General features: G+C 42.5%; 1 protein-coding gene across 2 annotated transcripts; it reads left to right on the top strand.

Moving 5' to 3' along the window:
- The first annotated feature begins 313 nt into the window (after positions 1 to 313).
- On the top strand, positions 314 to 27271 carry ZRSR2 (zinc finger CCCH-type, RNA binding motif and serine/arginine rich 2). Of its 2 annotated transcripts, none has more exons than XM_087859612.1 (11): positions 314 to 824; positions 1177 to 1256; positions 4655 to 4733; positions 9551 to 9659; positions 9867 to 9953; positions 13021 to 13059; positions 13673 to 13791; positions 18640 to 18853; positions 23232 to 23287; positions 24064 to 24173; positions 26473 to 27271. In XM_087859612.1, the coding sequence occupies exons 1-11, from the start codon at positions 814 to 816 to the stop codon at positions 26931 to 26933; spliced, it is 1365 nt and encodes a 454-aa protein (XP_087715738.1). In that variant the 5' UTR covers positions 314 to 813; the 3' UTR covers positions 26934 to 27271. The 2 variants fall into 2 exon arrangements, with proteins under 2 accessions (XP_087715738.1, XP_087715737.1); XM_087859611.1 differs by having other exon boundaries at positions 316 to 753.
- The last annotated feature ends 10 nt before the right edge of the window (positions 27272 to 27281 follow it).

The following is a 27281-nucleotide window of genomic DNA, read 5'->3' as shown; positions in this document are numbered from 1 at the left end:
CCGATTTACCATTCCCACCTGGGAATCTCACCCTTCTCCACCTGGGTAAAGGTTACTTTCCTGCAAAACTCAGACATCCGAAAGTTCTTCCTGAATCCCCGCTGGACTGTTAAATAAACTACGTTGCCAGTACTATATTATTTTATCTATGTATTGGTCCTTTTCTGCCTCTAGATTGCGCATTCCTTGGGAGCAGAGGTTACACGTTTGCAGTGCAGGTGTTGGCTTTCTCTATAGAGGTGGCAAGTGTGAATGGAAGGGGGCAGACTCCGGAGTTTGTCTGAGGGGCTGATAGGTGGAAACGCAGAATAAGGCGGAGCCTGGACTAGGCGGCCTGGAAAGCTAGGCGAGTGACTGTGCGTGGGACGAGGTCTCCTGAGTGGATGAGGAAGAAGTGTAACTTTAACTTCCTGACCACAGGACAGACAACTACGGTGTGGGGGCAGATAGTGATAAGGCAATGGGAGGAAAAATTACTTTCAGGGAGGGGTACGAATTCTCGGGAAGGGGACATTTGTTTGTGTAGAGTTTTGGAAGACTAGCCGCCTACCGGAACCTCCAATCTTCCGTCTTTGTTCCTCCCGGGAGGAGGCGCGCTCCCCTCCGCCCCTAGAGTTCCCGCGGCGCCTGCGCGCGGCCGCGCCCTTGTTCTTAAACCCGCCTCTTCCGGCCAACTCTTGGGGGGGTGGGGGGGCGTGGCGGCTCTGGCAAAATGGCGGCGCCCGAGAAGATTATGTTTCCGGAGAAACCAAGGTAAGCTGGGCTGGGGGCGACGAGCCGACGAGAAGAGGACAGAGCTGACCGAGGCTGGACATGGAGGATGTGTAAGCAGGAAGGAACGGGGAGCTGGGCCAACCAGACGAGCCACTGCGGCTGCTCGAGTTCTTCCCGGGGGTGCGCCCCGGACTGTCACGGACGTCTGTGGGTTCAGGGAGGCGAGGAGGGGAACAGGTGACGGGATGGAAAAGACCTGCCATCTGGTCGTGGAGTGGTGAGGCGATAGTAAACGCGTGTTCCGTAATGAAAACCCGGGAAGCAAGATTTCACTCCCGGGCACCGAGCGATTTCCTGTCACTGGGCGCGGCGGGTTGTGGCGGGGCGGGGGGAGGGTGGCAGTCAGACAGCGCCGCAGGTGTGATCAATTGACGCTGGTGTGTGCCTGTTTCAATCTTCCAGCCACAAAAAGTACAGGGCCGCCCTGAAGAAGGCGAAACGAAAGAAACGACGGCAGGAACTGGCTCGATTGAGGGACTCAGGTAACCGACTCCAGCCTGTTTTCTGTATATGAAATTGCTCTCTCCGCTCCCGTTGTAACTTGAAGCCCCAGTTTCAGAAGGAAGCCAAGTACTTATCTGCCGAAAAATTTACGGCGGCTACTGCCGCCCAAGTAAAGTTATGCTAGACCCACTTCAGAAACGATATTAACGTACTAAAGAGGGGGAAAAAGGTCATAGTGAATCAACCACTGATTATATGTAAGTATTTATGAAGTATCTGATATTACAGGTGCAGGCATCATGAATTACAGCAGCTAGCACAGCCCTTGCACATAGTAAGTATTCAGCGAATGTTTTCCGTTGTAAAACCAGCAGTACTTGAGGGGTTTAGACATTTTGCAAATTTTTCTCAAACTTGAGTAATACAAGAGACCCTCTGCTGACTCAAATTATTATTAATACCATTAAAAAATATATATATGCATAAAACCAGATATGAAACTTTTGAGTATAAAACAATATATGTACAAGATTATAAAACCAAGTGAAATTACACATCCAGTAAAATTCAAATCTACATCAATGTAATGTTAGGGATGATGTGAAACAAGCTTTCAGCATGAATATGGTACCGATTGGAGTTGGGAGTGCCACTACTGTTGCCCTGTAGTTATTTAGTAGTAGTTGTTTTTTCCTGTTAAAGTACTGTGGCACCTTCATCTGTACTGGCTGTGGTGTCATTTGTCCTTTACATGACAGAATCTAACAAATACAAATACATATTAAACCTGCCTGTTTAATACAATAAAATTAGTACTAACTTATAAAATTATATATTAGTTATAAATGCAGATGGAAGCACTGAAATCACACAGCAGTACTACATTATAATGTTTGCCATCCAGATTATCCAGGCGGACCTTCAGACACTTTTTTTTTTTTTTGACATATAATTGACACATTAGTTTTGGGTATACATTGTAATGACTTGATATTTGTATACATTGCAAAAATGTATCTAAACAATTATTGCGGTCCGTGGCAAGGGCCTCAAGTAACCAGTATGCTCTAGCTTTGTGAAACATAACTGTAGACATTTTATTTACCTTTGGAGTTGCCCAGTAATTATTTTCAGTAGCAGTACTTGGAGTATTTAGAATGGGAGGAGCAGGCTGCTTACGCGTGGCTTTTGTTAGCATCTTTTATTCAAAACCGGACTACTTAAGGCAGGACAAGCATCAAGGATAAAAGGAAAAACCAGGGTGGGTTGGAGTTATTGATGCCCTTGGTGTCTGTCTCCGCCCCCCCCCCTTAACAGTCTCAGCTACCTTTGTTTACTTAACCTGTTTTCTTCCAATATACCTTTTTTTTTTTAACTTCTTAATCTTTTTTTCCCTTCTTTTAAATCCTAGAGCTGTAGTTTTTATTGCATTGAATTTCCCCCTCTTTGACTTCGAGAAGTGCTTTCAGAGTGAGCCTTTGTGGAGAGGCGGGTGGATCATGTTCTTTGGCAGTTTAGTCAGTTGGAGGATGCAGTTACTGGTTTGGTCAGGATTATATGGTTAATGGCAGATCCAAGTCTAAGCATTTGTCTCTGGACTACTGCTCCTACTTTGGCCCACTCCAACTCCTAATTCTTAGTGGTGCTTCATGAATAGTGTGGCCTGCCAAACACTGCTGTTCATTGTAGCACACATTGGATGGGCAGACAACACCCAGAAGGCTAGAATAGGGAAATAGTCTGTAAGAATTGCTCGTAAGAGTGAATTGGAAAATGAGTGGTAGAAATTTCTGGAATATTGACCTCTCATTTACAGGTAGCCTCTTCAGCATACAGTTCTACTCGAAATAGCCTGAAATGAGCTGCCTTGTCAGAAATTAAGGTGACGTTAAGAATGAAAAGCAAGTAGCCTGATTCCAATTTATACAGTTATATGTATGATACAATTAAGTATACTATACTTATATGTATCCTTGCATATATTTCATTGTACGTATTGAGCAAATGCTATGGGCATACCTCTGTAAGTCAGTGATAGCTCCTGTGCCAGGTTCTCCGGAAGGCCCTTTATTTACATTAGCTCATTTAATAATCTGAATAATTAGATTTTATTCTGTGTGAGTTAGAACTTATCCCATTTTTTTTTTAACCTATTTTAATTTCAGGTGCTGAAATAATGAAATTTACATAAGAAAAGTAAATTGTAGTTACCTAGAACTGGGTGTACCTTTGATTAGACCTAAACTCCACATATGCGACAGATAGAAAATCTTTTTCCTTTAAGCCTGAGATCTTCTTTTATATTTCCTTAGGATCACTTCAGTTTTCCTCCTTTTTCCCCCCAAATATAAATTCTGAATAGGATTTTATATTATGTATATATGTATTATTATATAGTAAGTTATATTAAAAATATTTTCCCATCTTCTTTTTGAAAATGTTCCAGTGTACAGAAAGTTGAAAATGGTACAATAAATATCCATGAACACATCATCTAGATTTGCCAGTGTTAACATTTTGCCTTATTCCCTATATAGATAGATACATATGTACATATTTTTTCTGAATTCATTGCCTGTCAGTTGCAGAGATCATGATCTCTCACCTCTACATACTTTAGCCTGAGTCTCCTTAGAATAAGGAGCATAATATCAGACTTGCTGCCATGTAAAGGAACAGTAATTCAATGGTGTGATATGCAGGCCATACTTGAACTTTCCCAAACCAAGACTGATGATTGTGAAAAGTTCACGCCACTTGTCTGGTGGAATACCCTGCATTCTGGATTAGCCTGTCTTCTCCTGATAAGCTTCAGGTTACACTCCTTATGGCAAATACTACAAAGCTGATGCTGTATACCTCTCATTGCACACATCAGGGGACCTATAATGTCAGGTCGTTCCATTCTTAGTATTGCTACGGGTGGTCAAAGTGTTACCAGTCAGATGGCTCCATTGTAAAGGATGTTTCCCCTTTGTAATTAGTACTCATCTGTGAGCTGATGTTTTGAAATGGTGTAAGTAAATATCTTCTTCCCATCAAGCTTTCATCCACTGTTTTTAGAATTTTTTTAAAAATCGGTTCTTACAGTGGGGGTTGCAAAAATGATGACTTTTCTACTTAAGTCTTTCTACATTTTTTAGTTGCCATTCTTCTGTAAAGATGAATGTTCCTTTTCATACCCCGCCACTTTTTTGAGTATCACTGTGGAACCGTCAATTAATTTTTTCAATTGAATGTGTTATCTACCATTTTTGTTTTTTTTGGGTTTCAAAATTGTTTCAAATTTGGTTGGTTGGAGCCCTTATTAGAAGGCTTTAAAAACAGATTCGTACCATAATTGTAAAGATTAGATTTTCTTTTTTTTTACCCCTGAATCATTGACCGAGGTTTTACAATATTCAGATTGTTTAATAAAACATTTAAATTTCCTTAGGACTCTCACAGAAGGAGGAGGAGGATGCTTTTATTGAAGAACAGCACCTGGAAGAAGAGAAGCTGTTGGAGATAGAGAGGTCAGCAGTAATCGGAGCACTTCCTCATGAACCCAGTTGTTTTATTTGAATATTATAAGTCTTGGGGCGCCTGCGTGGCTCAGTTGGTTGGGCATCTGACTCTTGATCTCAGCTCAGGTCTTGATTTCAGGGTCATGACATTAAGCCCTGTGTTGGGCTCCATGCCCAGCCTACTTAAGAAAAAAATTTTAAAAATAAATATTATAAGTCTTTACGAACTAGTACAGGTCTTCTTTATAACACCTTATACAAAACAGGTCTTATAACCCTGTATAAAATATTTAAATCGCCACCTGACAGACTAAAATTAGATGTTCTCATTTTTCTTAAATGGGAGTATTTTTCACTATTTTTGCTAATTTGAAAATGTTTTGAAAAAGAAATTAAAGTAAGTCTAAAGAGTGAAAGAGCTTCAATGAATTCAGCACACCCAAAGATAGCCACTGTTAAAAATGTAAGAGTGTAGATGTACTGTGTGTTTATGTCTATAATGGGAGGTTATTTATGCATTTTAATTGCTTTTTTTGCTTAACATAGGACCTGTATTTCAGTATTGATTCACATACCTAATTCAACCATTTTGGTGGCAACATCGTGTCCATTGTATGGATGTAGCATAATATATTATTTATTTATTTATTTATTTTAAAGTTTATTTATTTTTTATATCATAATTTATTCTTGGTTCATAATCTGTAGTTCTCTACTGATGGACATTCGGGTTATTTACTATTAAATAACATTCACTTACTATTTACTGTGAACTTCCTATTTCCTAGTATTTACTATTAATTTATACTCAGATATTTTTACAATTCTATAAAAAGGTGCCATGAGTATCCATGCTTATATATCCTTGGTAATTGTCCTATTATTTCCTCAGGAAAATGCCTAGAAATGAAATTATTGGGATCAAAGGATAAGTACACGTAAAATGTCGATGGTTGGGTAGAAGGGGCACCCCAGTTTGCAGCCCTTCTAGCAGTGAATCGAGGGGCCTGTATCCCCATACCTTCTTCACTCACACCAGGCATCAAGTTTTAAAACTATCGTGAAAAGTTGCATTTCATTGTTGTTTGGTTTTTTTAAAGGTTTTCTTTATTTATTTGTCAGAGAGTATGCACGTGTGAGCACAAACGGGAGTAGCAGGCAGTGGGAGAAGCAGGCTTCCCACTGAGCAGGGAGCCCAATGCGGAACTCGATCCCAGGACCCTGGGGTCATGACCTGAGCCAAAGGCTGACGCTTAACCGACTGAGCCACCCAGGCATCCCACATTTCATTGTTTCAAATGTTCATTTCTTAGTAAAGTTTGTGTATTTTTTAATAAATTTTATTACCTATTTTAGATTGCTTAAGTCTTCCACCTTTCTCTTTTGGGATACATTATTTTAAGTTTGTTGTGTAAGCAAGGTTATTACTGATTAAGGATATCCGTCCTTTATCGGTCATATGTGTGATGTATGTTTTTCTCATTTGTCATCAGTCCTAACATGGCTTATGGCATTACCATAATTTGATTTTCATGTCATCAACTTTCATCATGATATCTGACCATGGTGTGGGCTATAAAAGGCCTCCTCCGTCCCAAGATGATGAAAATCTTCTATTTTTCTCTCTTAGTATATTTCAGGGGGTAGTTTTTTCCCCAAACGGTGCACAATAATGTGAATGTGCTTAATGTTATTCAACTGTACACTTAAAAATGGTTAAAATCCTAAATTTTATGGTGTGTCTATTTTGCCACAATAAAAACCTATTTTTAAAAGGAGTAAAAAAAACTTTATAGACACTCTGTAGCTATTTAGTGGCATGTTTAGTAGGGACTGTTGCTGCTTTGCATGGAATTCAGTCCTGTTCTCCACCTAAGCACATAAAGAGGCACAATCAGCAAAATGCCAAAAGAAAATGTAGTAGTGATTGAGAACGTGCAGTCGATTGAGCCAGAGCTGCATTCTGGTCCTGGCCCTGCCACTTATTAGCTGTGTTCATGTTGTTTATCTCTCTAAGCTTCAATTTCCTTGTCTTAAATATGGAGATAAAATGGAAATAAAATCAATCCTAGTACCTCCCTCATGGAAGTGGGGGGATGAAACGAGGTGGCAAGTATACGCACTTAACATAGTGTTAGTAGATAGGAGATGCTGTAATAACTGGTTGTTAGAGATTTCTGTTGTGATGAAGATATATATGGTATGAAATAGGGGTCGGTTTTTTTTGTTTTCCCATTGAGTTTGAGGTGCTTCTTTAAATCAGATAACCAGATCTTTATGTTCCTTTGATCTTTGTTCTGTCCCAGTCGCATAATAGTGTGTTGTTGAAAAGCAGGAGGATTAGTTCTGTGGAAACACTGTCTGGCTTTATGTACTGCCTTAAAACACATGTCTAGCATCAGAGAATAACACAGGCAGACGTTAAAGTGGCGAGAACAGATTGTATTGCGTTACTCCCCACTGTAGGGGAAAGAGCTGTAGGGGAAAGAGCGGAGCTCCACTCTGATTTGTGCAGGGGCGATTGGCCCCTTTACAAGGGGGGGCGGGAGTGAGGGGAGGAGTGCAGGGGAATTAGTGAGGGAAGGAAGTACAGAGGGTTGGTCCGGGTAAATGTGACTAGGCCAGCTGCGTCTGTTAGGCACTTAGGGAAGTTAGGATTCTAGTCTTTCACAGACACTGAGACACGGGGGCCTTCTTCTTAAAGATTACATTTCCAAGAAATGGCTCTCAGGTCCTTGAGAGAGGCCTAGTCACAATTATAAGCCGTTTTTAGTAAATGCGCTAAGCAGGCGAGGGCAGGGGCCTATCTCTGTTCCTGTGTTGGCTAGGGCAGATAGTGCATTTTCCTGGCAGCTTTGAGCTTTCTCCGAGGGCGTTTTAATGGGCAGGGAGGAGGGGCTGGGGTCAACCTGAGGGCACAGCCTGCCACTGCTGGAAGCCATGCTAGCCGGTCCTCCAGTCCTCCCAGTGCCGGGGTGTGATGGAGCTGTGTGAGCCGCAGTTCTCCAGTTCTGCTACTCAACAGTATATGCAAGTTAGAGAAGTTGAAACTTTGTAACCGTTGACTCTTTTGAGGTCTTAGATTTAGATGGGCTTTGGTTTGGTTTATATGCAATTAATTTGTTCCTCAAAAGACTCCTAAGTCAGAGTTCTGCACACCAAAACATCTGTACTTAAGCCACAACGTGCACAGGCCTGTGGACCGATGCGGTGTGCCGACCTCTACCGTGGTGGAAAGATGTGCTCCTGCAATGTGTAGTTGGAGATGGAATGTCTTTTCCCATAGGGCACTCGAAATTGTGAATAGGTTCCCCAGGCTGTACATAAAACCTTATGTAACGCCTAATGTTGCTGAAGTAATACAGAACCGTTTCTCATATTTCACTTCCTTTTTCCAAATTCAGTGGGAAAATGCAACCTACGTTCTAAACACCCTATTGACTTTTGAAATGTAACCCATCATGGGGTGCCTGGGTGGCTCAGTCAGTGAAGCATCTGCCTTCAGCTCAGGTCATGATCTCAGGGTCCTGGGATCGAGCCCCATGTGGAGCTCCCTGAGCAGGGAGTCTGTTTCTCCCTCTGCCTGCCACTCCCCCTGCTTGTGCGCTCACTCACTCTCTCTGCCAAATAAGTAAAATCTTAAAAAAAAAAAAAAAAAAAAAAGGAGAAGAAAAAGAAATGTAACCTATCTTTCAGTTAGAAACTTGTGGTATTGGATGTCTGAGATGCTTGCCATTTTAAGATAACATCACTGTTTGTAATTGGTCATTTTTAAAAATAAACTAGACACCTGTTAATTTATTCGTATAACTCCTTGTCATCTTAAAACCCGTAGCTTCCTTTATTTTAAAACATGCTCAGAGTTTTATTTCCCTTCTTTGAGCAGTTCATGTGCTTGGGGCAAGCCACGGCAGACTCTTAACTGTGTAGAGGAGCGGTGCAAAGATACAGGGTGGCAGAGGTTTTCCTAGTGCCACGGTCTCTCAGGGACCACTTGTAAAATGCATAGAAGAGGCAGGGTAGGACCTTCTTCTTCTTTTTTTTTTTTTTTTTAAGATTTTATTTATTCATTTGACAGACAGCCCGCGAGAGAGGGAACACAAGCAGGGGGAGTGGGAGAGGAAGAAGCAGGCTCCCAGCAGCAGGGAGCCTGACGTCGGGCTCGGTCCCAGAACTCCAGGATCATGCCCTGAGCCGAAGGCAGACGCTTAATGACTGAGCCACCCAGGCGCCCCAGGGGTAGGACCTTCTGAACATGAAAAGCTAGATGGTGCCTTGAGACTTGCTGGCATCCTTATTGACACCTAAACATCCCGATGGTCAACCTGAAGGGAAAATTGTAGTGTCCTTGTTCTATGTAAAAGATGTCACAGATAGGAAATGTAGGGATTTTCAGCTCTTACCCTCTAGGAAGAGAGCTACTGAGACAGAGTGCTTTTCCAAGATCCCTACTCATATCTTCTGCTCCTCTTACCCTCCACTTAACTACTTTCTTGAAAATACCTTTCGTCATAGCTTAATCATTCCCAAATATGTCATTTTGCTATCATTGTGTGTATGTAATTGTAAACTAGTGCTCATTTCTTTTTTTTTTTTTAAAGATTTTATTTATTTATTCGACAGAGATAGAGACAGCCAGCGAGAGAGGGAACACAAGCAGGGGGAGTGGGAGAGGAAGAAGCAGGCTCATAGCGGAGGAGCCTGATGTGGGGCTCGATCCCAGAACGCCGGGATCACGCCCTGAGCCGAAGGCAGACGCTTAACCGCTGTGCCACCCAGGCGCCCCGTGCTCATTTCTTTTATTTGATTACATCATTACATTGTAGGCAAAAATTACATGAGGCGTGGTTGCTTCGGGAGCAGAAGGCACAAGAAGAATTCAGAAGAAAGAAGGAAAAGGAAGAGGCAGCTAGAAAACGGCAGGAAGAACAAGAGGTATGATATTAATCAGATGGCCAGTTAACTAATTAGTTAACCAAAATAACTCTCAGTAAGAGTTACAGATCTTGAACTTAAAAAAAAATGGGTAGTACCCATTTTACCAGTGGTAAAGTTTTTCATTTATCTGCCCCATGTGTTCAGTGTTTTTAAAAAGCGAGTGACAAGAATTACCGTTCCTTCTCTTTCTTTTTTCCGGTAAAGAGAAAGTTAAAGGAAGAATGGGAAGAGCAGCAGAGAAAAGAGAGAGAAGAGGAGGAACAGAAGCTACAGGAGAAGAGAGAAAGAGAGGTGATTCCTGTCACAGGAGGATAAACGCACTGCGTATCCTCTTGGTGCACAGATACGGTGTGGGATGGGGCTGAAGAATGAGCCGTAGGCATACCAGGGTTTGCGCTTCGCGGTCCTGTCGAGGAAGCGTCCTGTGGTTAGTATAGATACACGCTAGGTTCTCTTATCTCTTCTCTGGGTCTGTGCAGTGGCAGATACCTTAAGTTTTTCCTTCACCTACCCGTCTTCCCCTTTATACCAGGCATTGGCAGAATTCCCTGTAAAGGCCAGAGAGTAAAAATTTGGGGCTTTTTGGTGTGTATGGTCTTTGTTGTAAGCATCCAACTCTGTTGGTATGGCGTGAAAACAGCCATGGATAATATGTAAATAAATGGTTACGGCTGTGTTCCAATAAAACTATTGTTATATTTTGAAAAACAGGCTGCTGGCCCCTGTTCTCCACTTCGTCCCCCTGGAGCAAATGGTTTTTTTGCTCTAGCTCTTTACATTCACACCAAAGTGTTTCTGAGGTTCTTTTGTATATGGCTTGTCCCATTTAGAGAATATTTTGTGTCGTGTCCACATTTACTGAGTTAATAAGACATTTAACTGCTTATAACATGTCAGCAAGAATGAATTAACTGAAAAAAATCGGAAACTCCAATATTGAGGAATTAGGAAATATTTTTTGTTGCTAAGTCTTGACTTCCTTTCCAACTTGGCTGTAAAGGCCATTGTAGCTAACACATACTTACTCATTAAAAAATCTATGAGGTATATGTATGTATCTTTCAGGATCTTTTACAGATTGCTTTGGTTTATTTTGCTGCTATTCCTTAACACAGTGTATTTATTTCTAAGATCCCACAGCTCATCATTCCTTGACTGATTCCTCAGGATGTATCTTTTCTAGCATATTCCCAAGTTTGAATAGCATACAAGTGGGTAGTTATCATGGAGAAGAATGCATTTGTTTATACCCTAGTCATGATAGGGTAGAAGCAGCCTCCACAAACTTTGTTTTTTTGTGTCTCAGGTCATCAGTTAATTCCAATGCGGATTTTTTTTTTTAAAGATTTATTATTCATTTTAGAGAGAGAGAGAGAGAGAGCACATATGAGAGAGAGTACGTGAGCAAGGGAAGAGGTAGAGGGAGAGAATCCTTAAGCAGACTGCCTGTTGAGCATGGAGCCTGACACAGGGCTCGATCCCATGACCCATGAGATCATGACCTGAGCCAAAAGGGAGAGCTGGACGCTTAACCGACTGAGCCACCCAGGCGCCTCTCCAGTGTGAATTTTTAACACCCTCATTTGAGCATTGCGTTACAGATGAGGCGAGACCATGCTAGCTTTTTAGGGGGCAGGGAAGTTGTTGGGAGCTTGTCATTTTTTTTTTATAGAGTAATTGATGCCCATTTTAACAGTAAAATGTTCTCAATTGAGGTCTTTCTGGCATCAGAGAAAAGCGAAGGCTTCTTTTAAAAAAGCTAAGGCTTTTGTTTCAAAGGAAGTCAGGTGAGACATTATGGAGAGGCAGGTAAAATGAGGTAGGTTGTAAGCATGTTTCTGCTGTGCGCTAGATACTTTTCTAGTAGATGGAGATAGAGCAGTGAAAAACACAGTCCCTGCTCTCCTTGAGTTTTTTGGGTGGGGGAGCCAGATGATAAATAAGCAAAACAGATAATTTTAAGTGCTATGAGATAATGTTAAGTGCTATAAAGAAATACAAAGAGTCGTGTGATAGTGATTGGGGTAGGGATATAGTTCAGGGAAGACTTGTCCAAGGAGCTGATGTTTGAGCTGATACCTTAGTACAAAGATCTTGGGGAGAAGGGGTCCAGGCAGAGGGAAGAGACCTGAGAGTGGAGCTGAAAAGATGTCAGGGTGCCTGGATCTTGGAGACCAAAGGAGAGAGCAGTGGGGACGTTCAGGAATGTAGGCAGGGTCAGATCATGTAAGGCCTCCTGGACCAGAAGGAGGAGTTTGGGTTTTATGTTAAGTGTCATGGGAAGCCACTGCAGGGTTTTTAAGCAGGGTTTGACTTCATTTGATTTACATCTATACCTTTACCAGATCATTCTAACTTTTGTATAAAGAAGGGGGACGGTAGAGAGTGGGGAGTAGTCACCAAGGAGACAGGAGTGAAAATAGAATGACCAGTTAGAAGGCCACTGTTCCAGATAGGACATGATGGTGGCTTAGATGAGAGGAGTCCTTAGTAAGGATAAGTATACCGAGGTGTGGGGTGTGTGGAGGCAGAGGCAGTGGGACTCTGGTTTGTAGACTGAATGGACAGGGAGGGGAAGGGAAAGGAGAGGAATTCCGGTTCTACTTTGTAGGTTGTTGGTCCGAACAAGCGGGCAAGTGAATGGCAGCGTTGGTTAGTGAGATGGGGGGCGTTCAGGTGGGTGGGGGTGAAGAAGAACCAGGGCTGTGTGGTGAGCACGTTAAGTTAGCCAGGACCCCACGTGACTGGGTAGCGTTCTCAAGTAAGCAGCTAGACACAGGAGTCTTTCATGTAATGCTTTAAGGGGCTAGGGAAGAGAAGTCTGTCAAGAATAATTTAAAACTTGTTTAAATGACAGTGAGCTCAGAATTTACTGGTATATTGCAAGACTTCTTTGCCTTACCGAAATGTTTGAGATTTTTCATCAACCTGAATTTCTACTGTTCATGTCATAATTTAACATCTGTTAAGTGTTGATGATGTTGGATCTAAACATTGCATTATATAATAATTCACTGATACTATCTCTCTCATCTTGAAAGTTAGAATGTGGTATATATGATCAAATATGCTAAATATTACTGTTACTGAAACTATTATAAGACTGTGTTTTGCAATGGGAGCTAATAAATGTCCTATTTGAATAAACGTTCTCAGCTATATGTCCTTTGAAAGCTTTTCAGAAGATCTGTGCTGTAGAAAGCAAATGAGAACCTGAAGCCTTTGGCGTGTGTGGTTTTCTTTTTTTCTTTTTTTCTTTTTTTTTAATTGTTACACATGAGCTTCTTAACCAGAGAAACCAGACGTGACTTTCCTGACTTGCACGTTTTCATTAGTCCTGTGTTTGCACCATTTGTAGGAAGCTGTGCAGAAGATGCTGGAGCAGGCTGAAAATGAGGTATTTTCAAAACTTTCATTCAGAATTTGAGAGCAGGGAACGTTTCTTTAAAAACCGTTCCTCTGGTGTGATGTTAATTTTGGGGTAAGCTATGTAGGTCACGTGTGAATATCAGAACCACTCGCAGCTCTGTGATTTTTACAGCAGCGGCGGCGGCAGCAAGAGGTGTTTGGTGAATGAAAGCAAATGGTGTCAAGCCCCCCTGTGGACTGTCCGTATTTATAGTCCTTAAAATGCGCGAGCAACATCACATGCTGTTGCCCCAAAATAAACGGCTGAACTTGCCCCAGAGCAACCTGCGTCGCTCTCAGGGGTGCGTCCCTGACAAGTCCTCTGACCCCCATCCGGAATGGATGGGCAGCAGGGAGACCTCAGTGACTGCTCCCAGTAGCCACGGCGATGCCTGCTCATGGGCAGTGACTGGGAGCCAAGAAATACACAGTGCATGTCTCTGGACGATTATTGGTGAAGTCTCGATTGCCTGTTCTGACCTAAATGTGTGTATTCTTAAGTCTTTTTTTTTTTTTTTGACCAAAATATTTGTATACATTTTAAACATTGAGTTCGTCATGGATTTTTACACCACCAGTAAAGTCATGGTTATTTTCAACAGTTGGAAAATGGTGCCACTTGGCAAAACCCAGAACCACCCATGGACTTAAGGATAATGGAGAAAGATCGAGCTAATTGTCCATTCTACAGTAAAACAGGAGCGTGCAGATTTGGAGATAGGTAACTAATTTTGCTTTATCGTGTCAGAATTCAGTGAATCAAAATGTCGAGGTTGTTTATTTCTCTTTTTGGGAGCTTTTTGAGTTGGAAAGGCTCCCGCTCAGGCGCCGGCTGCAGTCTTGCTGCTTCTCCAGTCGCATTGCCCCCCCAGTACCTGTTCCCTGGGCGGGTGCAGCCTAGCTCTCCCACAGGGCTTCCCTTGCATTCCTTCCACAGCGTCACGAAGATCTTGTGCTTTTTGTTTCCTTCCTGTGCCTGCGTGAGTCCACGTGGGACAACTTGGATGGGGAAAGAACGTATTTCAAGAGACCGGAGCAGCTTGGCTTTATTTATTTATCTATTTATTTATTTATTTTTGAGTGGCCAACACTACACAAAAGAGACTTTGAAAAATTGGCATGCCCAAAGGAATATCTGTGAAAGACAGAACCTGAGTGAGTGAGGAAGAGTATTCTAGTTCCCCATTCTCTTTCTGTCTGCTCTGACTCAGGAACAGAGCCGAGGAGCAGAAGCGGACTTGAGCAGCTGTCCCTTTGGGCAAGTTACTTAAGCCTTCTGTGCCTTAGTTTCCTCATCTGTACAGTGGGGATGAAAAGTAGTGAGGCTGCAGGGAGTGGCTACAGGGCAAGCACGGACACCATGGCAGGCATGTGGCAGACACGGCCCTGAGTGGTCGCTGGTATTTTCATTTTGTTATGGTTGCCCTTATTCTCGGAGACACTCCGTTGCCTGCCTCCTTTGGCTCAGTTTTTTGGGTTTTTTTTTGCCTTTTTTAAAAAAGACTTTATTTATTTGCCAGAGAGAGAGAGAGCGAGAGCGTGCAAGCGCACAAGCAGGGGGAGAAACAGGCAGAGGGAGAAGCAGACTCCCCACTGAGGAGGGAGCCCAACGTGGGGCTCGACCCCAGAACCCTGGGATCATGACCTGAGCCGAAGGCAGACGCTTCACTGACTGACCTATCCAGGCGTTCCATGGCTTAGTGTTTTTTGAAACAAGACATTCACGTAGAGAACTAAGTGTTGATGTCTTCATTCATTTAGCAAACATTTAAATACTTGATAATATGCCAGGCATTGGTGATATTTATCATTTGGCTTATTTATGAATGAACAACTCAGAGGAGAAGAATAAGTCATAAAGGTGAATGAATCTGTCCAAGATGAAATCTAATGATTACTAAGCATTCTGCAGAAGAGATCGAAGCATTTCTTAGGGTCCTATTAATCCCAAAAGGAATATGAACAGGCAAATTCATATGTATTTAATGAGAAAGCTGTATGTTGTCACTCATGTTATTTTATTCATAAAATTATCCAAGCCATGAGTTTCATGTCCTTGTTTGGAAATACAAACTTTCTCTTCCTCTTATTTTTCTTTTTTAAGTTATGCCCTCATGCCTTTTTGTATTTTTTAAGAGCAGTGTTTCTCAACCCAGGTACACGCTAGAATCCTCTAGAAAGCTTTGAAAAATTATGTCCTACCTCAGGTTGAGTAAATCTCTAAGACCTGGGCAGCCTTACTTTTGAAATGTCCTTGGGTGTTTCTCAGGCGCCCTAGGACTGAGAGCCACTAATGCAGGACGTGTAGCTCCTTTTATAGTTCGTAGCTGGGGTTGTATAAAGCCTGTGAAAGGATTCGTAGGATGTGGTCAGTAGTGAACGTTTCCTCTTGAGGAACTAGGAACTAAGGAAAGGAGAAGAGACTTTATTCGCTTTTACCTTTAGAAATGTTTCCTGAACATATGCTTTGTTTCATCAAGAAATACTAATAATTGATGTTAAACACCCCCCACCGAAGAAGACATGGGAGGTACCTGTGAAAGACAATTGAGACCCAGTATAAATTCACATGTGTGTGGGTAGCTGAACCAAATGGCATTTAAGGTTTTCTGGCTGCAGGATTGCTTGTTTATGATGTATCTCTAACATTTCCTTGAATTTTAAGACTGTGGTCCAATCTGATTCTAAATTCTCCTTTTGAAGGGCATAAGTGAGAGAAGGGAAGTCTGAATGGACCGTGCTTGTGTGTGGAAAGGAGAGTGGGCTGCCAGGCTCTCCCACCCACCCTTGAGAGTCATTCCAAGGAAATAGTGACAGTGAGCAGATTAGTTTGTGACCATGTCTTCGTATTTTCATAGGCATATGAAATTTCATCATCACAGCTCTCAAAGTGTAAGAGCAATTTGGGTATTTTCATCATTCAAGTGATGAATTGTGAAATCAAATTTTATGAAATGAGCAGTTACAAAGTCCAGCACCATCCCTTCAGACGATGAAGCCGTTCCCCTTTCCCGGAGAGCCACAACGACTGGCTCCAGAATCACACAGCTGTTCTTTTCTATTAAGGCTTGTCACCTCAGACACGCTTCCATCACCTAAGCATTTCTTTGGTGGTGCTTTTTGTCATTAGTCTACAGTTCAATTCTAGAACCTTTCTGGAGTTGATCCTGCTGGGAGTCACAGCTTTGAAGGGAGTTCTGTGTTGTTGTTTTTTCCCCTCCTGAAAACATAATCACTGATGAGAGGTAAAAACTTACTTATCAGAGTAGTTATTCAGAACTCCCTGGTTTCCAGAAGTGACTGAAAGAGGGCTCATGACGTACGGCACCAAGTGTAATGAAAGAAATGGAAAGCAAGGCAAGGAGGAGAGAGGGAGTTATTGTGAGTGTGTAGTACACTTGGCTCCGGAGTTTAACACAGCCCAGGCAGAGATTTAGTTCTTACCAAAAAGGAAGAATGCGTGGTGTCTCTGGAAAGACAGAGATTTTCCAGGCATCAGATTCTAAATGTTTCTCCCGTGGACTACTGCGTAAAGACACTGAGGAAGGAGGTGGACGATAGCTTCGATAGATGTTTTATGAACAGCTGCTTACATAATTTTCCTGAAAATGTTTCTTACAGGGACCTTCAATAAATGATTGCAGCCCAATTTCAGCATGTAACTTGAAATACGTGAAGGACCAAGGTAGTGGGTACCTCGAGTGCTCCCTCGAAAGAGAAAAAGAGGTGTAGTCGGTTAGCTCTACCTGAGGGGGCATCTGGAGACCCCACGGTTCATTGGCTGACCTTGGGTTAGAGTAATGTCCTACTATGTGATTTCACGGCAGTTTTACTTGCTTCAAGTATCTGCATCATAAGTAAATAGCATGGCCTAAACCAGGGGTTCCCAAACATGGCTGACCTTCAGGATCAAGTGGGGAGTTACTCTGAAAATACAGTTCCCCAGCCTCAGGTCTTAACAGATGGTCTGGAACAGAACCTGAGAAATCTCAGTTCTTTCTAGGCGATTCTGGGAATCACACAGGTTTGCTCTCACAGCTTTAGATTGCCTTCCCAAATACGTCTTGTTTTAGCTGACTTCTCCGTAGGAGCTGTAGGGCTAGCCCTGAATATACACAGATTGTACAGACTGTCTCCAGGCCAAGTGGGCATTTTCCCTAAACAGGGACTCGGGCTCTGTTCCAAATCTCAGATGCTCGTTTGACACCCTAGGAACTAGAGCCAGGTTCATTCTGATGTAATAATCCCAGGAGCAGAATTTTAACCCTGTTAAATCGGTTCCTTGTTTAAAATCTGTGTGTGCTTCCTCCGTGTAAGATTCTGATTCACTGCTGACACTTGCAGTCAGCTTGAACTTTCACTCTGTGTGCTGTTGGTAGCTGTACTTGGGAGGGTGGATCTCATCACGAGGTCTCTACTGAATCATCTAGGAGGGGCCTTTGGAGCCTAGAACATCTCGCATGACTGGACACCGCACGGCTCGGAGCTGGGTGCGGTGTGCGGGAGGCGCGCTGTGTTGTCTCCCGTGGTGCGCAGATGTGTGTCCTAGACATGGAAAGTGAGGAGGAGGGAAACGTAGTCATTTTGAGGTGATTGATTTTTCTAATGCTTGCCTTGTTCTTGAGCTTTTTTTCTTCCTTAGTTCTGGGGATTGTTTTTTTTCCTAAAAATTTTGTCTTAACCAGTTTTTTAACCAGAAACCTAATCAGGAGAATCTGACAGTTTGGAACCTTGAACTACATTTTTTCCCCCTCGTTTTTGGAGAGGGAGGTAAATTAAACTCATATAAGAGATTTATTTAAATGACTCTGGTACGGCCTGGTTCAGTTTAAACTATGAAAAGAGAATTGTTCTTCAAAATGGTTAGCTGCCTCATGACACAAGAATTCTATGTATCATATCATACAGTGAACAGGCGCTGGACTGTAGTTTAACTCCCATCTCTTGGCCCTCTCTAACCAGCCATATGCCTTGGATAAGTGTGCTTCTCTAGGCCTCAGCTTCCCTCTTTGCAAAGTGGGGAAAATACTAGCCCCAACTGTCCTAATGGGTTGCGAGGATCAGAGTAAGAAGTATGAAAATGCCATGAAAGCTACAAAATGCTACGGTTACATATGTGAAATTGAACTATTCCATTAGCTCGAAACTCTCACATTACCGTATTCTCTAAGCACTGAGTTACTTGAAGATGGTGTAGAACCAGGATTGTATTGTTCTCACCTTCGTCCCGACTCCCACATAGGGTATCCTTATGCCTGCCACCGCAATCTGCCATGTCAGCGGGCCTCCTTTTTTCCTGTGCTTTTACACATATAAGGCTTTGTGAACTTGATCAAAAGGCAGCTGAATGGCATATGAACGTGGAAGTAATTCCCAACTTTACATTTTAGAGCAAATGTATATTGGTCAGTCTTAGAGCAGTGTTAAGTGTTGCAATTTGACACGTGGATGGCGTTTATTATCTTGCAGCTAAGCAAGTTCTTTGAGTCTCTATCTCCAAGCTTGGAGCTTTTGGTGTGTAATTTCTAACTCTTGGAGTGCTGCATTTAAGTTCTCCTTTCATATGCAGGTGTTCACGTAAACACAATTTCCCATCCTCGAGCCCCACACTCCTTATTAAAAGCATGTTCACGACGTTTGGAATGGAGCAGTGCAGGAGGGATGACTATGACCCGGATGCCAGCCTGGAGTACAGTGAAGAGGAGACCTACCAGCAGTTCCTGGACTTCTACGATGACGTGCTTCCCGAGTTCAAGAACGTGGGGAAAGTGATCCAGTTCAAGGTGGGTGTGCACGATGCACATGAAGAAGGGGACTGCTTCACTTTCCACCAGAGTGCCCTAGAGGACACGAGCGCTAGAGCACAGGCTGTGTGCCTGGGCGGGGCATGTGCGATGGCGCCGTGCCTGGTCCAAAGCTGGGCACCCAGGCGCTCGGTAAATGTGACTTCCTTGTCTCTCCCTTTCCACCAGCCCTCATTGCCAGTTACGGCAGAGGGACTACATGAAATCCGAGCCGCGTAAGGTCCTGCAGATAGCCATCCCAGCGTTCAGTTAGGGGCTGCACGTGATGGCGAAGGCAGCCCCTCCCTTCCTTTGTAGTGGGTCTCACCTAGAGCCCCGGTGTTCGCAGTGCAACACCTCTTCGCTTACTGAGTTTGCTGCATGATGTTGATGGCACCTGCTTGCACCTTCCGTCCGAGGTCCCTACTCTTCTGGAGCTACCCAAGAACAGAAATCTTGATTCCTTTTTTTGACATTGTTTTTACTCATTCGGTACTCTCAGTCGTGGCTTGTGATGCAGCATACTGGGTGAAAAAGAGCCATTCAGAGTACACAGTTACTGGAAAACATTCCTCAAGGCAAGAATAAAGGCAGAGGTCCTAGCAGCTGCTCACAGGACCCCGGGGGTGGGATCCTAGCGTCCTGAGGCTCCCACTCGGTGACTTGATCGGATCCAGACCGGAATGATTTTGCGTTGTTAGGATAGGGGAAATGTCCCATAATTTGAAAGGGGAAAAAGAAAAAGGAATACAATTGTGAGTTTTTTCCCTGCAAGTCGGCAGTGACAGGGGAAAGCTGGAACAGCCAGGAACAGAGCGGCTGCTAGCACCCAGCAGCAGTCACGAAATGCAAAGTTATACTTCTGTCTCCTGAATTCACAATTTTTATTCAATTTTTTTTTAAGATTTTATTTACTTGAGAGAGAGAGACAGAGATAGTGACAGAGATAGCAAGAGAGACAACGAGCAGGGAGGAGAGGGAGAAGCAGACTCCCCGCCGAGCAGGGAGCCGGACACGGGGCTCAAGCCGGACACGGGGCAGGATCAGGACCTGAGCTGAAGGCAGATTCTTAACCGACTGAGCCACCCAGAAGCCCCTGAGTTCAAAATCTAAAAAGAAATCTTTTAAAATTTCTCTCTCGCTTTTGCCTTTTGTTTCTGTTGCGTGTACCTTTCGGTCTTCACACTGCTGCTCAGCGTAAGCAGCAGATACTAGAATGGCAGGGCCGGCCAGGGAGTTCGCATGCTTTGACTAGCTCGTGCTTTTGAATGTGTCACTTTACCTCTTCCTGCCTTTGCCTCATCCCAGAAGGGGGGAATTGGACCCCATCAGTGGTTTCCCTTGTGGGGTCCCTACACAATACTGCTTCTGTGAAGTCAGTGATGGAGCTGCTTTCAGAACTTCCACCTGGTTAGTGGAAATCCTTACTTAGAACAGGCTGCACCTGCTAGCCACAGTGTGGCTTGGGTCCCCCCCCCCCCCCGCTTCAGTTTAGAATTTTATCAGCGAAGCTCATGCTAATCACATTAACAGTTATAAGTGGGAAGCTGTTTGGTAAATTTTTAGTAGGAAAAGTTCCAAAACATTGAATTCATCATGGAAAATTAATGGGTCCTTGCGAACCCCTGGATTGAATGATCTCTAAGGTCACTGGTGCAACTGACGTGGCCTCCTGAAGCCTTTTAGACTTCAAGGATGGTGTTATAAACTATCATTAGTCTTCCTGCTGAGCACGGTGTTACAAACCATCATTATGGATTGTGCCTCTTTCTGGATACTCTAACAAAAATACTGTAGAGCAAATTTGTAACATTGTAGATTCATTTGGAAAATAAAAGCTAAACATTTGTATCAGTATTCAAGGACCTTCTTATACCATTAAATAAAAACAAATCAGATTTGTCTTTTTATTATTTAATTCCAGTATGGTTAACATACAGTGTTAGTTTCAGGTGTACAGTATAGTGATTCTGGAATTCTCTACTCAGTGTTCATCAAGATAAGTGTATTCTTAATCCCCTTCACCTCTTTCACCCATCCATTTGTTCTCTAGTTGAGAATCTGTTTTTCACTTTGTTTCTTTTTTCCCCCTTGTTGTCTTGACTTCCACAGGTGAGGGAAATCATTGTATTTGTCTTTCTCTGACTTACTTCACTTAGCATTGTACTCTCTAGCCCCGTCCATGTTGCTGCACATGACAGGATTTCATTCTTTTTGATGGCTGAGGGATATTGTATGCACATCTTCTCTACCCATTCATCTATCGATGGGCACTGGGGCTATTTCCATAATCTGGCTCTTGTAAATGCTGCTGCTATACATAGGGGTGCACGTATCTTTTTGAATCAGTGTTTTCATATTCTTTGGGTAAATACCCAGTAGTGTGATCACTGGGTCATATGGTAATTCTGTTTTTTAACTTTTTGAGGAACCGCCATCGTGTTTTCCACCGTGGCTGCACCAGTTTGCATTCCCACCAGCAGTGCACAAGGGTTCCTTTTTCTCCACATCCTCGCCAGTACTTGTTGTTTCTTATCTTCTCGATTTTAGCCATTCTGACAGGTGTGAAGTGATATCTCATTGTGGCTTCGATTTGCATTTCCCTGATGATGAGTGATGTCGAGCATCTTTTCATGTGTCTCTTGACTATCTTGACATCTTCTTTGGAAAAATGTTCATGTCTTCTGCCCATTTTTAATTGGATTATTTGTTTTTTTGGGTGTTGAGTTGTAGAAGTTCTTTATATGTTTTGGATATTAACCCTTTATCAAATACGTCATTTGCAAATATCTTCTCCCATTCCGTAGGTTGCCTTTTATTAGTTTGTTGATTGTTCCCTTTGCTGTGCAGAAGCTTCTTATTTCGATGTAGTCCCAATAGTTTATTTTTGCTTTTGTTTCCCTTGCTTCAGGAGACAGATCTAGAAAAATGTTGCTAGGGCCAACTTCAGAGAAATTACTGCTTGTGCTCTCTTCTAGGATCTTTATGGTTTCAGGTCTCACATTTAGGGCCTTAATCCATTTTGAGTGTATTTTTGTGTGTGCTGTAGGAAAGTGGTCCAGTTTCATTCTTCTGCATGTAGCTGACCAGTTTTCCCAGCACCATTTATAAAAGAGACTGTCTTTTTCTCATTGCCTATTCTTGCCTCCTTTGTCATAGATTAATTGACCATATAATTGTGGGTTTATTTCTAAGCTTTCTGTTCTGTTCCATTGATCTGTGTGTCCAGATTTGTCATTTTTGAAGCAAATGATCAAATGTTCAATCTAACTAGTAATAAGAACAGTTCATATTAAATGAGATTATTCACACCTATCAGGTAAAAAATTACAAATTCTGTTAATACCACGAGTGGGCAAGGAAGTGTCAATTTGTAAAACCACCTCAGAGAGCAGTCGATCAATACTTAGTGAAGTTGAAAGTACATATAAGCTATACTTGGCACACTCCTCTGGTTATGCATACTAGAGAAATCCCGCTACCCCCAGAGACATGTTCAGGAATGCTGACTGCAGCACTGTTTGTTGATGAAAAATGGGAAGCACCTTGGATAGTCATCATTAGAGGAGTAGATAAGTAAATTTGATAATTTGATATATTCAATGTACAGTTAAAATGAGTCTTTATGTTTATGTGATGATATTGTGAAAAAAATGTAAAATATACATTATTTGTGTAAAAATTTTAAATGTATAAAGCAATACTGTACATTGTTTATCAATACATATTTACAAGTTTCTTTGCATACGTATACGTAAATATACCCATGTATTCATAATAGACACGTCTGTGCATAATATGTGTAGGATTCGATGGCACGCGGATGATGTGTGTGTATATGCCTGTCTGTGTACATGTGGATATGAGTGTTGGTGTCTGTGTAGATAGGTGCACGTGCATTGGTATGTATGTTTGCGTTTGGAATGTGAAGGATACGCCAGCCTCAAGGTAGTTAGTGCTCATCCCTGTGATGGGGAAGGGAGAATGGATGGAAGGCTTTCAACTGGGTCTTTAATGTTTTGCATATTTAACCACTCTTTGTCAAAAATGGAAAGCGTTATTGTTGAACCCGGGTGGTAGATACATGGGTTGATTTTTGTTCTCTGTATTTTTATGTATGTGTGAAGCACTTCATGTCTGTGAAAAACGAATCTGGATCAGCAGGGATCAGGTAGTTGGGGCCTGTAGCGCTGCTGTGTGCAGAAGCCTTAGATAGACCTGGGACTGGTACAGTAGCTGGATTTTGGAATCCTCAAATGAGAACTACTTTTGGTAGTGTCGCCTTGGACAAAGCGCATTATGATGCCACAGGGTTTCTTTTCCTTCTTTCTTTTTTTTTTTTTTTTTTTTTATGATCAAATTCTTCATTGCTCCTTAGGTCAGCTGCAACTTGGAACCTCATCTGAGGGGCAATGTGTATGTTCAGTATCAATCGTAAGTATTCTGAACGTAAACGTCTTCACATTCTGTCTCAGTATAGTGTTGTAATTATGTTACCGTCTGGGTTTTCCCCACTAGATAGCTTTCGTATGTGTGGTATTTTTTAAAAATGTAACTACTAAGAGCTGAGATAGAAATATATAGAGAAGGGACTTGAAAATGTATTTGTAATTCATTTGTTATATACTTACACAGTTTTGAATCTTTTGCAATGGTTATTTTTTTACTTACATTGTTTTAATAATTAAAATACAAACTGAAAAGGGGTAACTAGCATAGAGAATGGAAAAAGGATACATTGAAAGAGCCAGAAATGGAAGCCCCATGTAATCTCGGTGTGCGTTTGGCCCCTAACACAGCAGTTGGTATATCATTTCTGATTCTCCTGCTGTTTGTCTGGGCCATGCTCTGGCTAATGGGTTAAACTAACCATTGTAATAAGAGAAATAGCAATCCTAGCTAAGAAAGGAGAGGCTCTGACAATGGTAAACACTGCTGCATTTTTAATGGTCCCGGCTTTTGGTTCAAGCAGCTTTGACTCAGGCTGATTTCCATGCTTCGGAACCTTGGGCAGGGTTGGTAAAAAGCATTCCTGAATACGTGGTGAGCTTCACGCCCTTGAATGCCCTCACGAGGACTCCCTAGTACAAAAGCAGTGAACTTGGTGGTCCTACGGTAAACTAATAAAAAGGTTAATTAACAGTAGGGGTCATCTGTGTAATAGGAAGTTACCGTAAAAGGCATCCTTTAATTTATGGCTTTTTTTAAAGGGAAGAAGAATGCCAAGCTGCCCTTTCTCTGTTTAATGGCCGGTGGTACGCGGGACGGCAGCTTCAGTGCGAATTCTGCCCAGTGACCCGATGGAAAATGGCAATTTGTGGTAAAATACAACACAATGATTTTACCCCAGTGGTTCCACTGTTGTGTAAAGGGACATTCTTAAGGGGGAAAAAAAATTTTTTTTTTTTTTTAAAGTTCAGTGCAGGGCTTGAACTCACGTCCCTGAGATCAAGAGTCAGATGCTCAACCGACTGAGCCACCCAGGCACCCCCAAAAAAGAATCCTTTAAAGGGGTGAAACATAAGCTTTTGCCTCACGGACTAGCTGAGCAGAGGTCGTTATATAAAGAAGCTCACATTTTCGATCTGTAATAGACCTTGTGGGTCACTTCATGGAGGAGGTGACTGAGGTAACAGTGTATCAGCGATAGAGTTGGGGCTAGAATTCCCATCTTCTCATCCTCTGTCCTGGGCTTTGAAACTTCAGGAAGCCTGAGGAGTTGTGTTTGTGGGAAGCCACCTTTTTTCCTTGTTGCAGGACCGGAAGTGATCTCTCCTCATGGGCTCCCCTCACTCAAGCTGGGTTTTTTCCCCCCATCTTTATCCCTAATGAATGTTCTGCCATCCTTACCACCTAAAACATTATAACATTTCCTGCCTTGCTTGAAAGACATGCTTTGTACAGTGGAGACTGATTATAGCTGTAGGATCCGGTCAGGGCACATTTAGTCAGACTGACTCATCAGACTGTGGCCGCTGAATCAAGACATGAGTCAGTCCTTTGAGTAGCCAACAATTTTGAAGGCCTCATTATTTTTTTTATTTCTGTCCGCTGGGCTTAGCCAAACTATTTATTGTTGCATGACTCCGGAAGCAAAGAGCTGGAACTCTCCATGCCTTAGGGGAGCACTTTTCTTACCCATTACTTTTCTGGGCTTTACACTTGCCTGCTTAAAACCTCTTATTTAAAAAATTTATAATTTACGAAGTCTTTACCTTTGGCAGCCTGGTCTTAATGGATGCTGTCACTTAAAAACCATTTATTGAAGGGAAAAAAAAGAGTTTAGGATCCTTGCTTTGAAAAGCAGAAGAACCATTATGCCTAAAATTTGAAAGCTTGTGGGCTGAAAGAGATGGTACTGTTTTTTCCCTGAGGGAGGTTATTTTTGTCAGTTCCTGGGAATCCAGTGTGTTTTCAGTGAGGTACTTCTGAGTGTGACATTGCCCCCCCCCCCCCGCAGCAGACTATTTTGCTTATTTTTTTAAAATAACAGCTTTGTTATTTTCCCTAGTGACTAATGATGTTGAGCATTTTTTGTGTGTCCTCATTGGCCATTTGTGTATCTTCCTTGGAGAGATGTCTATTTAGATACTTTGCCTATTGTTAATTAGGTTGTCTTTTTATTATTGGGCTGTAAGAGTGCTTGATCTGTTCTACGGACAAGCCTCTTATCGGAGATATGATTGCAAATGTTTTCTCCCGTTCTGTGGGTTGTCTGTTCACTTTGATGGTGTCCTGTGAAGTACAAAAGTTTATAATCTTGATAAAATCCATTTTATCTATCTAGCTTTGGTTTTTGTTTTGTTTTTTTGCTTGTACTTTTGGTGTCATACCTAAGAATCCATTGCTCAGCCCAGTGTCGTGAAGATTTTACTTGTACGTCTTCCTCAAAGAGTTGTATGGTTTCATGTCTTATATTTAGGACTCCGATCGATTTTGACTTTTTGTATATAATGTGTGGCATGGAGGTATTTCACTTTTAACTGTTTTACGTATTTGGCGAATTTACAGACTTTAAAAACAAAAGTTTGAAAGCCTCAGGAGGATCTCTAAGTTGTTCAAATAGATTTCACCTGTGACAAAATCTTCCATATTAAAAGTACTTGGTAAATTTAAAAGCACTAGGCCAGTGTTTACCATCTTCTTCTTAAAGAAAATATCGAGTGCTCCACTTCTGATAGACTCTCTTTTGGCCGCTAGTCCTGTCCTGCCACCACCATGCTGTCAGAGCACCCTGTCACAGGGACTCCCAAGGGCTGGTTCTTCAGCGTTAAGTAGGGCTCAACACTGTCCATCTGTGGAAGGGTGAAACCCTAAATAACCCCCGATGTGGTCACCATTTGTTCGGTTGCACTCCGCACCCTCATCCGGTCGGGGAACAGCCTTCTCGGCTGAATGAAAACTTCTGATTTGTTACCGTTCATGGTGCTGTTTGTTAGAGCATCTGAGTATTTTTGAAATTCCGGGAACCAGAGCTATGACATTCAATTTATATATAAGCTGCTTTGAAATAATGCGCAGGAGGAGATAGGTCTGTCGCGTCCGAACGTCGGCAGTGTACCCTCTAAAAAGGATAAAGTGCCAGCAGTAAATGCTGTTTCCTCACTGTGCCGTTGCAGGTTTGTTTGAGATACAACAGTGCCCGCGAGGAAAACACTGCAACTTTCTCCATGTGTTCAGGAATCCCAACAATGAGTTTTGGGAAGCTAACAGAGACATCTACCTGTCTCCCGATCGGACTGGCTCCTCCTTTGGTAAGGGCTCGGAGAGGAGAGAGAGGACGGGCCACCACGATGAGTACTATGGGAGGCCCAGGAGGAGACGGAGCCCTAGTCCCTCCCACTCCTACAAGAGAAACGGGGAAGCGGAGAGGAAAAGGAGAAGCAGTCACCGGGGGAAGAAGTCTCACAAACACATGTCAAAGAGTCGTGAGAGGCACAGTTCACGAAGTAGAGGAAGAAAAAGGGACCGCAGCCGGGCCCGGGGCAGCCGGAGCCAGAGCTCCTCTAGGTCCAGGAGTCGCGGCAGGAGGAGGTCAGGCAGCAGAGACAGAACTCTTCAGAGTCCCAAATGCAAATAAACGTACTTTGTTCCTAAATGACTGTAGATCTTATTTATGATGGCTGCTTCCTGCTTGGGTAGTAGAGGGCTCCGAGCTCGATGGTTAGCAAGTCTGGCAGAACCCTATTTAAAAATGCTTTTATTCTCTGATAATCAGTGTGTTTAGTATAGAAAACCTAGAAAACCTAAAATGTACAGATAACATGGAAATCACCTGTAACCCTAACCCTTAGTGATAATGTTAACACGGGAGCATTGCTTACGTCTTTTTTTTCTTCTTCTTCTGCGTGTGTACACGTGTTTTTTTACACAAAGATCATATATGGCTGCAGCTGAAAATGCTTTTTTTTTTTTTTTTCCTATGCAA

The sequence above is a fragment of the Ursus americanus genome, chromosome X (assembly GCF_024610735.1).
Source record: "Ursus americanus isolate L20-20 chromosome X, mUrsAme1.1.p, whole genome shotgun sequence".
Classification (NCBI taxonomy): domain Eukaryota; kingdom Metazoa; phylum Chordata; class Mammalia; order Carnivora; family Ursidae; genus Ursus; species Ursus americanus.
Note: the sequence above shows the minus strand (reverse complement) of the source record. Positions and strands in the feature narration are given on the sequence as shown.

Excerpts from the sequence above, each read along its gene's own strand:
- ZRSR2 (XM_087859611.1), top strand. The coding sequence starts at position 713 with ATGGCGGCGCCCGAGAAGATTATGTTTCCGGAGAAACCAAG. Across the intron at positions 754-1,176 it reads ATGTTTCCGGAGAAACCAAG|CCACAAAAAGTACAGGGCCG; the intron begins GTAAGCTGGGCT and ends TCAATCTTCCAG. Across the intron at positions 9,660-9,866 it reads AACGGCAGGAAGAACAAGAG|AGAAAGTTAAAGGAAGAATG; the intron begins GTATGATATTAA and ends TTTCCGGTAAAG.